This window comes from Misgurnus anguillicaudatus, chromosome 20, assembly GCF_027580225.2.
Source record: "Misgurnus anguillicaudatus chromosome 20, ASM2758022v2, whole genome shotgun sequence".
Taxonomy (NCBI): domain Eukaryota; kingdom Metazoa; phylum Chordata; class Actinopteri; order Cypriniformes; family Cobitidae; genus Misgurnus; species Misgurnus anguillicaudatus.
This window is the reverse complement of record NC_073356.2, coordinates 10133572-10149264: the sequence shown is the minus strand read 5'-3', so window position 1 is coordinate 10149264 and position 15693 is coordinate 10133572. Positions and strand designations below refer to the sequence as shown.

General features: G+C 39.4%; 1 protein-coding gene across 2 annotated transcripts; it reads left to right on the top strand.

Annotated features, from left to right (window-relative positions):
- Positions 1–2470: 2470 nt before the first annotated feature.
- Positions 2471–15311, top strand: sync (syncoilin, intermediate filament protein). Of its 2 annotated transcripts, none has more exons than XM_055220381.2 (5): positions 2471–2627; positions 5851–6616; positions 10069–10491; positions 10599–10723; positions 14474–15311. In XM_055220381.2, exons 2-5 carry the CDS (start codon positions 5864–5866, stop codon positions 14529–14531), a joined length of 1359 nt encoding a protein of 452 aa, XP_055076356.2. In that variant the 5' UTR covers positions 2471–2627; positions 5851–5863; the 3' UTR covers positions 14532–15311. The 2 variants fall into 2 exon arrangements, with proteins under 2 accessions (XP_055076356.2, XP_073714180.1); XM_073858079.1 differs by lacking the exon at positions 2471–2627 and adding an exon at positions 5174–5385.
- The last annotated feature ends 382 nt before the right edge of the window (positions 15312–15693 follow it).

Sequence of the window (15693 nt, the reverse complement as noted above, 5' to 3'; positions counted from 1 at the left end):
TTTCCATCATTTTTCCTGTAGTTACGAATAATGGTGTTTTTTCCTATGGTGTAACAAGATTGTTTCTTTTCTTAGCATTACAGGTTGTACAGCACCACCAAGTGGTTTGAGAGGAAAAATGTAGGAGTAGAATTACAGGAAAGCCCCAGCACATGCCAAACCACAATGACAGAATCCAATCATACTGTGAAGTTGAATGTTTTCTTAAGCAGACAAATTACAGAAATCATTGAATCTTTCAAAGACAATATTGAAAATGATGAACAAAAGTAACAGACATTCTTATGTCATTCTTATTCTTATATATAAGTGAATTTGAAAGTGGCACGGTTGTTGGTGCCAGACGGGCTGGTCTGAGTATTTCAGAAACTGCTGATCTACTGGGATTTTCACACACAACCATCTCCAGGGTTTACAGTAAATGGTCTGAAAAAGAGAGAATACAGTGAATGGCAGTTCTGTGGGCGCAAATGCCTTGTTGATGCCAAAGGTCAGAGAAGAATGGCCAGTCTGGTTCGAGCTAATAGAAAGGCAACAGTAACTCAAATAACCACTCGTTACAACCGAGATATACAGAAGAGCATCTCTGAACGCACAACACGTCGAACCTTGAGGTGGAAGGCCTACAGCAGCAGAAGACCACACTGGGTGCCACTCCTGACAGCTAAGAACAGGAAACTAAGGCTACAATTCGCACAGGCTCACCAAAATTGGACAATAGAAGATTGGAAAAACGTCGCCTGGTCTGATGAGCCTCGATTTCTGCTGCGATATTCAGATGATAGAGTCAGAATTTGTCATCAACAACATGAAAACATGGATCCATCCTGCCTTGTATCAACGGTTCAGGCTGATGGTGGTGGTGTAATGGTGTGGGGGATATTTTCTTGGCACATTTTGGGCCCATTAGTACCAATGAGCATCGTTTCTGACCATGTCCATCCCTTTATGACCACAGTGTACCCATCCTCTGATGGCTACTTCCAGCAGGATAATGCGTCAAGTCATAAAGCGCAAATCATCTCAGACTGCTTTCTTGAACATGACAATGAGTTCACTGTACTCAAATGGCCCCCACAGTCACCAGATCTCAATCCAATAGAGCACCTTTGGGATGTGGTGGAACGGGAGCTTCGTGACCTGGATGTGCAGCCGACAAATCTGCACCAACTGCGTGATGTTATCATGTCAATATGCACCAAAATCTCTGAGGAATGTTTCCAGTACCTTGTTGAATCTGTGCCACGAAGGATTAAGGCAGTTCTGAAGGCAAAAGGGGGTCCAACTAGTAAGGTGTACCTAATAAAGTGGCCGGTGAGTGTATTTAAACATTGGTTACACCAAAAAAAAGAACATGGTAATTACTCATGGTAATTAATATGCCAAAAAAATGGTTACTCAAACAAATTATGGTTGATTTTTGTATATGAATATAAATTTGACCTCACTAAAAACCTCAAGGGGCGGTTTCCCGGACAGGGCTTGACCTAGTCCCAGACAAAAATGCTGACTTAATTTAAAAACACCTTGCACTGACATATCCTAACATATATCAGTGCCATTGTTTTGTCCCAAAATGCACACCAGTATTGATTTTTTTAAGGTATGTTTAAAAACTACTTAAATGTCCTAATAAGGCCTAGTCCTGGATTAATCTAACCCTGTCCAGGGAACCGCCCGCAAAACTTCTAAGCTTTGTTTATACTTTATCTGGACTGTCCAGCATCAAACTAATGAATAGGACACTTGATGCTAACACAGAAGTTGACATTGAATATTTACATTTTTGCAATTCTAATTTATTAAAACATCTGTTTTTATTCTCTCATTTCATATTTGGTTTATATGAGATCACAATGATTTTGCAAATTAAAGTAAATATTTTGAAGCTTTTTAACCCAGAAATGACACTTAATAACTTAAAATATCATTTGCTAAATAAGTTCATCCAACTTTTCACTTTTTACAGTGTATATCTTAAGCAGACCCAGATTTTACTGATCTAAGCAAGATCTATTTAGATGTGTGATATCTATTTAAAGATGTTGGGATAAGCAGTAGTGAATTTGGCCCCAGTAACCCTTCTGAACAAACACTGATATCTCCCTGTTAGTCTTGCCTCTGCTTTAGCTTTCTAATCCCTTGTGATTTCAGTACACATTTAATAAGAGCCAGGTTTTCAAGACAGAATGTGGGTCACTGCCATTTGAGAAACCATCTCTTCACATACATCTCTCCCCTTTGGTTATTACAGCCTGTCACTCCTGTGTGGCCACACCTTCTGCTGTGTCATTTCCATGTGAGGACCCTGCCATTGACACCCATTGGATAGTGAACAAATTCATATGCATAAAATTTGCTTTTGGCGTTCTATTGGTTTCTGTGAGTAGGTCACCTCCCACAGGACCTCATGAATGCTGATCACCTCTACAGATCATATTTCTTTTCCTTAGTGTTTATTAATAAATATAAACAGATTAAAAGTTGCCTGGGAGACCTGCACCATATGTTTAAGCTCAGACGGAGAGAAAGGCCAGACTCTCTTGCCTCTTGTTCAGTTTGCTACCAGCTCTTTAGTTCAGTTCATTTCATGGTCATTGTTCTGGAACCTCTGTATTTAGGTTGAGGTAAGTTTATTTATAAATGTATATATTTATTACAGGTTTCTACTTAGTTTTAACATATTAATTTTGTCAAAGGATCCTAATTTAACTTCTGCAGCTATTCATTTTCTGCCTGACTGCACAATGTCCTTATAGTGTTTCTTTCACAATTTGTTTCTATTCAAGAAGATGGTCTTAGAAAGATGCAAGGTTTTATTCATGTACACTACTGTTCAAAAGTTTTCAAACGCTTTGTCCTTTTTTTTAAATTTATATTTACCCACAGTTTAGATTAATAGTGAACTCATCAAAACTATACAATAACATTAAATGTAATTAATTTAGGAGTTATGTTGTGACCAAAAGCATCAACAATAAATCCAAAATGTTATATTTTATAATCTGCCTAACATTTGTACTCTTGGCTTTTATCAAGCATTTTTTCTTAGGTCTCACTCTGAGATATTTTATATTATTTATATATTTACGCATTTGCTATGCAGATACTTTTATCCTGACAAAGTATACATTTTTATTAGAGATGCACCGATGTTAAGTTATTAGCCGATTAGTCAGATGCCGATAGTATAGTGGTTAAACTAGTGATGTTTCTTTACATTTTCTATAAACTGTTTCATCAGACGCACGTGCGTTGTCGCATCTAGGCAGAACTTAACTTCCGGTCTCTGTTTGTTTAATGGTCTGGGGGGCGTTTCCCAAACAACGATGTAACTCGTTGCTGAACGACCATAGTATAGTGCATCATTGGAGAAATGAATTACCTTGTCATAGTAACTTTCTCGCACATTCGTCGTTTGAACCATGTTGGTTTAACACAGTTGATGATGTCACGTGGGAGGTGAAGTACTAATTAATGTGTGCAAATCCATTTAATGTCAGATTATTGCTGAAAATAACATATATTGCATCGGAAGACTGATTTTGTTATCGTGATTTAGTTATCTGTTGTTTATTTTCAAGATATTTAATTCATGCGCAAGTTCCCTTTTACGTCACTCCTCCCAGCTCGTAGTTTTCAAATGCAGCGCTTTCATTCTGTTTACAAATTTAAAGACGTAAAATAAAATTGTAATATATTTAGAATGATGGATATAGACTGTTCTACATGTATTTTGCTTATTTTGTTTAAAAGCATGATCAACGTAAGTCTACATATGATAATAACAAGGAACGATGCTTCTAACGACAGGTGAAGAGCTGTCGTTCCAACGACACAAGTTAACGGTGCAGTTTGTAAATGTTCATTTGAACGATGGTTTCGGGAAACACCAAATCGTTGAACAATGTTAGTAACAATGAAACTTACGATGTTCGTTGGCTAATGATGCTTTTGGGAAACGCACCCCTGGCTAGTGGCTAAACTGAACTCTGGAACAAATAGATTGTCAAATCTTGGATCACTTATGTGAAGGGAGCAGTGGTGGCCGGTGACTTCTCTTCCGAGGGGCGTGAATTCAAAATATGTGTTATGAGTGTCGTGTGTTGCTCGTCATGTCAAAATATGTGTTCGTTCTGCATGTGAACCATGTGTATCACGCGTCATGTCAAAATATGTGCTTGCTGCAGACGCATCAAAAGGATTTATGATAAAAGAGAGGCTCACATTCACAAAATACTCGCAAGACACTAACTTAACACTAAACTCTGATTCCACATAAGATTAAGCGAGTATCTAGCAAACATGAACGTCTCTTTTATAACAAACCCCTTCGAAGCATCTGTAGCAGACTTGTATGCTGACATGTCGCATGATGCACATAAGTTTACGCGTAAAACACATATTTTGACATGACAAGCCACACACATAACGAGATAAATACATGTTATTAAGAGCTTTGCATCATGCACCGTTGAAAAAGAAGTCATCGGCTACCACTGAAAGGGAGGCAGCCAGTTTGTAGTTAACATTGTATACATTATGTAGTACACATTTTTTTACTGCATTTATATATAGCTTTTAACAGACGTATGGCCATCCAAAGAGCTTTACATATTGCCTCACATTCACTCACACATTCATACACCGTCTGTAACGTTTTTCACAGTAACGTTAGCTCAGTGTCCTTTTTTTATACGATTTAGCTATGATATATGACTATGGGAATCCTTGTTGTTTATTTAGTTTGTTATCAAAAATAAACTCTACTATAAAAGGACTTTATTGTTAATGATTCTTTGCAGAGTTTACCGGAAATTAAGTTTGTTCCACGAAAGCTGTTTGTTTATGTGGTTACTGCTGAAACCATCTATAAACAGAGCTCAAATTCATTGCATGTTTCCAGTTTCCTGTTTTTTTTCCAATATTTGGTCCAAGTCATCCATAAAATAAAATAAAAATAAATGTTAGGGTTTCTTTAGTTATGTTGGCTCAATGATAGTTTTGAATACAAAATATTTTTAACTGTTTAAACATGTACCTTCAGATTAAAGAAACATTTTAGTCAAGTTTGTCAATACATCTTAACGGCAGTGTTTATCTACATTCTGTTTTGATTACAGTTGTTTTGGTCACTTCACAACACATGCTCTTTTCCAAAAAAACAAAAACAAACAAACAACAGGTGATTGGAAAGAAAATGTTAGTGTTTCAAATATAGAGCATGTATAAACATGATGAAGGAATGAACAGTTGTCTGAGATGAGGGCTTTGAGGTCATTGGCACTGTCTAATCTAATGCTCCGGTCTGGAGGTTTCTGCTGCAGCTGCTTTCTGTGCCCCAGCGATACAGACATGAAGCAATGTCCACCAAGAAGTCATGCGGTGGGCTTTTAAGATCATAGTTCGTTTGGGGAAAGTAAATGTTAGCAAATGTTACTTTTCTCTGGTTTGAAGTGATCCAATTCCAAGCATTGAGAGTATTTAGTTGCCTATTTGTACAAACATTTTATGAATTTTCTAGTTATAAAGTTTGCTAAATGCAAACTGTAGGTGTCTATATATAGACTATATGTTCTTTACCACTGACTATATGCTTATTCGCAGAATTCAATTTAAGGTCTTTGTTCGAACACTATGTATAAATATGCTTCATTATCACTCAGCTGTTCAACAAGTTTGCAGCTGTCCCTGAATGACGTATTAGCTTCAAATTTCCCCTCACCAACATCAACACCATCACAAGAATGTTAATACTTTGCCCAGTGTATTGAGTCTAGCATTTGTGAAATTCAAGAAATGCCAAAATTGCTTCATAGATTTACCCCATTTCATCCCTGGTTTTGATAGGTGAACATATACAATGGAGGATCATGAAATGAACTTTGAGGAAGCTTATGGATCTCCACCAGAGAACGAGGGAACGTGTGAACCTTTATTTATTAATGAGGAAGATGAAGATTACTTTGAAGATTGCTTGGAAGAGATTGAAGCAACTCTTACTCTGCCTGTAGAGCCCATGAACTACTCACCAAAATGCAGAGAAGTTTTGCAAGCTGAGTTTAATGGACTTATGCAACAGATGTTGGCACAATTAGATGTTTTTGAGGCAACCCATAAAACCACATCTACATCAATGGATGTATTTTCAGAACCAGAAAACAAAACTGACAGGAATGCATACATAAAAGCGATCGTATTCAAAGAGCCATTCATTCCTGAGGAAATGAAAACTATGTTTCAGGTCAAAAATGATGATCTGGGCGGTCATGTTGAGACAGCACAAGAGTTGTCAACTTCCATGGACATAAAAGAGCTGGGAGCAGCATTTGAGGCGTGTATCGACGAGGTGGGCCAGTTGGAGCGCAGAAGAGATGAGCTGGTTCGGGAGCTGCTGGACCTCGAGGAGCCCATGGCCCAGGAGTTGCAGACTTTGAAGAAGACTCTAGGGAAGGAGCAAGGTTTTCTGTCCAAAGTCAAACTGGAGAAACATAGGCTTCAGGAAGAGACTTTAATGACTAAAAGAAGGCTGTTTATAGTGGCTCGAGAATGTGCCCAGAGACAAATAGAGCTTATAGTACAACATAATGAGGTGGAGCACCTTAACAAAGCTCAGGTAGTGTTGAATAAACCATGCAGGGATTGGGGTGGCCTACAATTCATACATATCACTACAATTAAAAAATCTCCAGAAAAGATTTTAGATTATGGTTAAGATTTGTTCTTGTTAAATAAACCATAAACTTTTAGATCTTTCAGTTCATAACCTTTAGGGCACAAGATACTTTTTATAAAAAATCCTGATAATTCACTCACCCCCATGTTATCAAGGATGTTTATGTCAGGATCTGTAGGACAGAACCAGGCACAGACAACAGATGAACACACTTTTATTAAACACAAACAGAAAAACTGGAGAGGTCTGGAGACGAGACAGGGAACAGCACATGGCCAAAGTCAACAAACAACAATGACCATGTGCTACACCTAACATACATGGGGCTGTCACAATCCTGACACAAAGCTAAAACAAAATCATGACCATTAAGCCAGGATTGTGACAGTATCTCCTCCCAAACGGACACCCCAGGCATCCCTCAGGGGAATACAGATAGACGAGACATGACAGACTGACACAATGACAAGGACAAAAAACACATAGCACAACATAACAGGGGATTGGGGTGACATAGTAAAAACAACCCTCCTGAAAAAAACAGCATGGACCAGCATGGGAATTATGCTGGTTTAGCTGGTTGTCACCAGCATACCAACACCACAACATATGCTGGTCTTGCTGGTATGACCAGCATGGGATGCTGGTGCTAATTCTGGTTTGGTGCTCGTTTAGCTGGTGCTAATGCTGGTTTGGTGCTGGTTTAGCTGGTGCTAATACGGTATGCTGTTTTTTTCAGCAGGGAACATCCATGGGGGAACAAAAAAGTTAAAGGGGGAGGCCCAGACAGGGTGGGACTGGACAGGCTAGGAGTCTTTGATCAAACGGGTGCAGGACCAGGTCGGGAACAGGGAGTTTGCGCAGGTTTAACAGGGGGTAAGGAGAGGCAGGCTTGGCAGGGGCCGTTGCAGGAGGTACAGACAGTTGCAGGGCAGAGGCAGGAGTGACAAGGGGAGAAAAAGGGGGCAAGGTAAGGTTCCAGGGTATCAAGGGAGTAGGAATGAAAACAGGCTGGGGCAAACCAGAGCTAAGAGGGTAGGGAAGAGAGTCCAGGGAGGACATGAAGAGTAAGGCAGGGGACCAGGCGGATGAGGAGGGTAATGATGGTACGGGAAGCTGATGCTGACAGAAATGCAGAGACAGGGGAGGCTGACGCTGACAGTGATGCCGAGATAGGGGAGGATGACGTTGGCTGTGGAGACGAGACAGGGGCGCTGCAGCTGGCTGAGGCTCAGCGAAGGTTGCAGGGGAAGATTGCGGCTGAGGGAAGGGTGTCCCCTTCTTCCTTTTCTTCTTGGATGGACACACAGAGCTTGTGGATGGCTGAGGGGATACAGCAGTGGCTGTAGCATGGTCTGGGAGGGCTGCCGCTGGCATGGCCAACTCCGCAGAGGAGGTGTACAACCCCGTGTTCCATGATGTCCGTCTCCCACTATTCCCACCGTGGCTTACAGGGGCGACAGAACCTTCAGCAGATTAAGGTGTAAGGAGCAAGGTCTTCCAAGAATGCAACGACCAAGATGCGATCCTCTGGAATCAATGACATTGGGGCTGGAGGTGCGGCCTTGGGCTCAGACGGGTTCATAACGTACCGGACCATGTCCACAAAGCCCAAGAGCCTCAGCAGCTCCACCTTCCTGCAGTTAAAGGGCTAATTGAAGCAGCTATTAAAAATAATTTTCAATTCTGCCTCGTTGGAACCCCTTTTGATGTGCTGCCCCCAGGAACTCCAGGGTAAAAGACAGCACATCCATATCCTTCTGCTGAAGGCAAACAGTAAGTGGGCATGGTAGCTGTGATGGGTGGTCCAGGACGGGTCCATTGCTGTCTGCTGTGTTCTAGCTGGCTGGTACATTTTGTCAGGATCAGTAGGACAGAAATCAGGGGCAGACAACAGATGAACGCACAAGACTTTTATTAAACAAAAACAGGAAAACAAAAAAAACACTAGGGGGAAAACAATAAAACTTTGCAAACAAACACAAGACAGACTAGACTAAACTAAACTAACAAACAACTTGACATTAAACTAAAGACTTGTCTTTATAATTCACTAGACTCAACAAGACTTGACATTAAACTGGGAATATACAAAACGAACAAGCACAGTACATCAAACACAAGGGCATTAAATAGAGGAGAACTAATGAGGACAACAGTTGAGGGCAGTGAACCAATAACAAGATTATTAATGAGGAGACGTTGGGTGGGGTCTGGAGAGACAGGGGAAAGCACATGGCCAAAGTCAACAAACAACAAGACCATGTGCTACATGACATAGATCGGGCTGTCACGATCATGACACAAAACTAGAACAAAACTATGACTATAAAGCCAGGATCCTGACAGTTTATGTCCTTCTTTGTTCAGCCGAAAAGAAATTAAGTTTTTTAAGGAAAACAATCCAGGATTTTTCACCATATAATGAACTTTAGTGGACCTCAACAGCTCACAGCTTCAATTTAAATGCAGCTTCAAATGGCTCTGGACGATCCCAACTGAGGCATAAGGGTCTTATCTAGTGGAAAAATTGTTCTTTTTGGCAAAATAAAAAACTAGTTGTGTGACGCGCCATTGTGACCTTACGTATTACGTAATCATATCAAAAGGTCAAGGATTACATATGTGAAATACACACTAGCAGACCATTTTACAGGAAGTTGTAGTAAAAAAGTTTTTTTTTTGCGAAAATGATAATCATTTAGACCCTTATGCCTCAGTTGGGATCTTTTAGAGCCCTTTGAAGCTGCATTGAACCTGCATTGAAATTGCATTAAAACTGTAAACTGTTGATGTCCAATAAAGTTCACTATATGAAGAATAATCCTTGAATGTTTTCTTCAAAACACTTAATTTCTTCTTGAATGAACAAAGAAAGAAAGAAATATCTTGGATGACATGGGGGTGAGTAATTTTTTATAAAAGTGGAATATTCCTTTAACTCTTTCCCCGCCGGCATCATTTTTTCAAAAAAGTTTAATGCCAGAAAATTATCTTCTTTAAATATATGAACATATAATATATCAAATGAAAGAACAGACCCTCTTCTTTCAAAAAAAAGTTTCATACCACCTTGATTGGCTCTCTTTTTATAACCTCTCAAATATAGGTAGGTTTCTTCAAAAATACAAAATTTTGAGCAAAAAGCTGAAATAATTTCAGTTTTGGGATAGACTTTTAATAGAGATCAGACTGAGAGCAATCATTAACGCATACACAGAATTTTAACTGTTTGCCATAAGGGAATACTTCCGGGTTGGCAGGAAAGCGTTTTCTCTTAATTAACAAGTTAACTCGTCAATGGTGGGGAAAGAGTTAAGGATGTTTTAACAGCATTTTAAAGTGTTACTAAACCACCTGAATTCTATTTCTGTTACAAATCTCTTACTCAGGAGGAGCTAAAAGCCCTTGTTGCAAAAATGACTGAAGAGATCACTAAGCTCAATTCAGATCACCAAAATCACGTGCAGGCCCTGCAACAGCAGCAGAACAAAATCACTCGGGAATCCACCAGAAAGAAGACACATTCTTATGTGACACAGGGAAGACGGGCCTCTTTCGACTTACAGCAATACCTGCACGGAGGGATAAAAATTCTCGAGGAGTTTTACGAGCCCCGGTTAATGTCCCTGTTAAAGAGGCGACAGGCCACAACAGAAGCCATTAGCAAAGCTAAAGAGCAGTGTCAGGAGCTAAGGACCAGGCTAGGGCCACTGAGAGAAGAGGAACATATGCTGAAACTCCAGAAGACTTGTCTGGAAGAAAGAATCCAATTAATGGAGAATCAGAGGAGGGAAAATGTGGAACAATATCGGGTACGTAATAGGTTTGGGATTTTTCGCTTAGATTTGATTTCTTCAGATATATTTTAAAATGTTATTTTAGATTGCATGGTATTGAATGTTTAAAGTTCTGTATTTAGGAGACAGTTGACCTCTTAGAGGAAAACAGCCGACAACTGAAAACTGAGCTTCAAATCCAGATAAGAAAGACAGAAGAATTGGAGATGATGAAGAATGACATTGCTAGAGAACTGCTCTTCTATAGGCAAGTACAGGCACTTAAAGTGCCTATTACAGTTTTCTCGATTGCTTAAACACTATAACCAGGTTTTTAACTAAAATTTAAAAACCATAATGCATTTTTTCAAGAAGCACAATAATTTTGCTGAACTATAAACATTACTCCCCTGCTTTAACACATGAGTCGGATTTGGTGAACTGTTACTTCAAAACTATACACACAAATCCCTACATTTCTCAGTGCTTACACCATCTGGTCATATGGAAAGCACTAGCATTCAATACTGTTCACTCAAGTCAGCACAGCTTAGGCTCAGTTAGCAAACAATTACCAAGGTGGAAACACTAAGAGTCAAAATTAAACACATATCAATCAGATCCTTCAAAAGATAAAAGGGCCCGAATCAGTTCACTGAGCTTTGAAACAATGGATCCACAGAGAAATTAAGAAATAGGTCGAGGAGAAGGAGGAGAAAGAGGAGGAGAAGGCAGAGAAAGAGGGAGAGGAGGAGGGAAAGATGGAGGACATGGTGAGGGAGGAGGAGGCAGAAGAGGAGGGAAAGGAGGAGGATGTGGTGAAGGAGGAAGAGGAGTAGGACATGGTGAAAGATGAGGAAGAAGTGAAGGAGGAGGGAGAAGACCTGGTAAAGAAGGAGAAAGAGGCGGAGGATGTGGTGAATGTGGAGGGGGAGGAGGAGGATGTGGTGAAGGATGAGGAAGGGCAAATGGTGAAGGAGGATGGAGAAGACTTGGTAAAGGAGGAGGAAGAAGACTTGGAAAAAGAGGAGGAAGAGGAGGAGGATGTGGTGAAAGAGGAGGAGGGAGATGAAGGGCAAGGTGACAAGCAGTCTCAGATGAAATTCGAGCCACTATTGCTGACCATGGAGGAGGAGGACGTGGTGAAGGAGGAGGGAGAGGAGGAGGATGTGGTGAAGGATGAGGAAGGGGAAATGGTGATGGAGGAGGGAGAAGACTTGGTAAAGGAGGAGGAAGAGGAGGAGGACGTGGTGAAAGAGGAGGAGGGAGACGAAGGGCAAGGTGACAAGCAGCAGTCTCTGATGAAATTTGAGCCACTATTGCTGACCATGGTATGACTATGAGAGAGGCTGAGCAACGAGTGCAGGCTAATTTGAGACCATCACCTCCATCTTCAGAGCCTTCAGGGAGGAAACTGGTAGATGTACTTACAGTAAGACTGCTCTGTACAATGCATACACTTTTGGACTATGCTACTGGAATAAAGAAATGCATAAAATTGCCTTTCATACAGATAGACATATCAGTAGATGAATGCCAGGGGTGAATCATGCAAGAGGATTTTACCCTCACTGTTTGGCTATAGGGCCAATATAGTCTGTGATGTGGATGTGATTCTCTGGCCTGACCCAGAACAAAGATGTGATGTTGAGGCGGAATAATTAAAATATTTTTTACGGTTGTCCTGTGCAGCACATGAATGAATAAAAATGTGCCAATGCATACATTGATTGTGTTTTTTTTATGGTCATGTGAAAAGTTTTTGAGGGGGAGAACAACAAGCAACTTGCCAGTTTTGAATATATTGTTTTGATTGTATTGTACCAGTGTGGAATATATGTACTTGTAGTTTGTGTGTTTTTGAAAACACTGTTTTTGTGTGTGATGTCTGAGGGAAAAGTTTGGTTTTTCAGTAAGAGTGAATGGTTTTGAGTGTAGAGCTTCATTTTGACCTGAAGATATGATGTTTGGAGTATTGGATGAGATGTTGTGGATTTGTGTTTACTATTTTGAGAATATGAGGCATAGTTTCAAGAAATGTGTTTGAGCAACCGAGAAAAACTATAAATACCAAATGTGTTCTGATATATTGGAAAACTGGTTGACTTACATTTTAAGTATAATCAACTTGGATTTACAAGTTCCCTTTGGGAAGTCGCATCATAGGTGGCCATGTTTGCAATGCATCCGGGCATTTTTTTCTGTCATGCAAGACTAAAGTCCTACTTTATACAAATATATCTGAAATTGTGTCTTACAATCACAATTAAACAACTCCTGACATCAATATTTTTTTTCTTAAAGGAATAATCCACTTTCATAAAAAATCCCAATAATTTACTTACCCCGATGTCATCCAAGATGTTTATGTCTCGTTTCGTTAGATAGGACCCTTATGCAAAACTGTATAACTGCATAAACTGCATTGAAACTGTGAACTGTTGAGCTCCATCCTGCAATTTGACTGAACAAAGAAAGACATAAACATCTAGGATGACATGAGGGTGAGTATATTATCTGTTTTTTATATAAAAGTGGGGTATTCATTTAAAGGGACCATTTAAAATATCCGCCAAAAAAAAAATCAATTCATACTCCACACTCCAAACAGACGGGGGCAGTATACCTCCAGAAAGTGAGTTGGTCTATTTTAATTTAGCAGCGGCAAATTTAGCAGTTTGATTTACATTAGCAACTAAGTTATCATTAGTCACAAAAAAAAAACATTCGGTCTCATTAAAATTGCAATGTTTTCCGCTACGTTTCGTGCGTCCATTTAGTGTTCATTATCATCGAAGACATTTCAAGCTTCTTAGCTAATGTTACATTTTAGCATCAGCTTGGAAGATAACGGGTGAAAACCGGATCGGATCCGTAGAGCTAACTATTAAACGCTAACAGCTAAGGATGCGCGATAATTTGCATGGGATAGTCATTGCCCTTCTCGTCAGTGAAGCCGGTTTCATGATTATAAGTGAATCCCCATCAGCTGCTTTCAGATGGAGCCACATTTACTGCACAAAGCCGTAGTTCATGTACAAGCTGAGCATAGGTTATCGCAATGCCTATTATAAGTGAACTTCTAGCGAAATACTAACAGCATCTTACTTACCAATCGAAAAGAAATGTTGTCATTTTGGAGTCGAACCTCATTTCTTTCATGTCCATTAGTTGTCTCCAGCGATGAAAAGCAGTGCCAGTATTTACTCTGGTTCGGTTCCTTTATTTATCATATTTTATTTGTGATTCCGAGCGCGTCGTTCCCTGCAGCAAATGGTTGTGGTAGTGGTAAATGTCTCTTGCTTTAGCCATTCTTCCGCTCTCTTGCCTGAACTGAAAAACGTCCGAAAACCCTATTGCAAGGCAGGAAGGAATGTCCGAATCCATGGCTGTCCGAATTGCATTTCTCTGAGCTGCCTTCATGCGTCTTAAGTCAACAAGTCAGCTTGGAGGGCTGTACTATGGCTGTACTCCCACACACGCGACTTATTCGTGTATTGCAGTTTGGCTGGCGGTTATGTGCGTGGCCCGCATACCACCTCCCATGGTTGAAACTGGTATTACAACACCAGTCGGGCTGTAGCTAGTAATTTAGCATGCTAATTCAGATTGATATTTCTGCAGCACTATACCTTGTCATTTTTTTAATGACATCTTTGCCCTTATTTCTTCTCATTCTTTTGATGCGTGTAGCTAATTTTCTAAAATCTTTTACCTCAATTATTACAAATGGCACCTTTAAGCTCAAATTGCGCTAAAACACATTTTCAAGATCGTTTTGGCTACATCCCAAGGCCTCATTACATCAAATTTTATCAACTGATGATTGGTTCTTTTAACTGGAGGGTGGGACTTCAGTCACCAGGGCGACCATATTGAGAGTTGGATTACCCCCTTTCAAAGGAATAAAAGTGCTCTATTGTTATCTTGTTATCTAATATGATTGTTTTTAACTTACTATTATTGATCTTGACTAGAGGTTAGATGCTGTAACTTAAAAATCTTTACTTTTTTACAGAGAGAGCATAGAGGGCCTCTGCAAGAAAGAGAACACGGTGATGGTGGAAAAAACCTAAACTTCCAATTATTGTGTTATTGATGATTATTTATATTATATGCCTTTGATATCCTGTTTTCATAGTTGTTGTTGATATGCATATTGTTTTTTGTTTTTGTTTTCACATTTGTTTTCAAATCCAAGCTGCCTGTTTTCACCATCACCTAAAGAATAACCACAGAATGGACATGCATGTAGATGAAGTCCACAAACATCAATGAAAGTCAACGTGAATGTGACATGTTTGTTAAGTATGAAACGCATACTCTGAATATCAGGACCAACCCTGTCAGTTTCTGAGAGCTGTAATCAGATCTTAATTCGACAGGTTACACAGCACAAAATGTTCTCTAAATAGCTGTGTTGTAAAGTACATTAGCCAATTGGAAGGAGAAATAAAGCTATATATTATTTAGTGGTGCCTGTGAATGCTTTTTCTTATGAGTAACAAAGGTGGGCAAACACAAGGACATATTTGGGCACTGCAAGACCTCTCTAAGCATACTGATGGGGTGATGGCTGAAAGGATAGAGGTAACAAATTGGATTATGCACATTGTTAAATTTATGTCTTGTTAATAAGGTCTGATATAAACATGTATGAATTAAAGTTTTGTTTACGTGACTCATAGGCTACCGGACTGCAGATTAGATTACAAAAATACTAACTCTGTCACAGTGATAAGTGCTTCTAAAGCTTAAAGGTGTTAAAATAAGACATGTTAATGATTATGTTATGGACAATACATGAACCATAAAATTTGTAGCTTAACAATAAAGCAATTCTGCAAAGTAAAACATGCTTCTACAGTCTCTCCTTATTGGATTTCATTAGGAAAATGTCAATAAACATTTGAAGGATTTAAAGCATTACTTTTGGAGTATTTTTTGTTTTCAAGTTTGTATTCAAGCAGGACCTCGGCTTGAAAGAGGGAGGGTTGAACATGGGCCTGACTCGAAACTATCTGACACAGCAGATAGTGACCATTGACTTCTATAGTAGGAAAAAATCTTATTCCTACTATAGAAGTCTATGGACACTCTTTGCTGTGTGTTTACCATCATTTATCAAAATATCTTCTTTTGTGTTCATCAGAAAAAAAATACAGGTTTAGAACAAAAAGAGGATGAGTAAATGATGATAGAGTTTTCATTTTAAAGTGAACTCTCTCTTTAATTTAT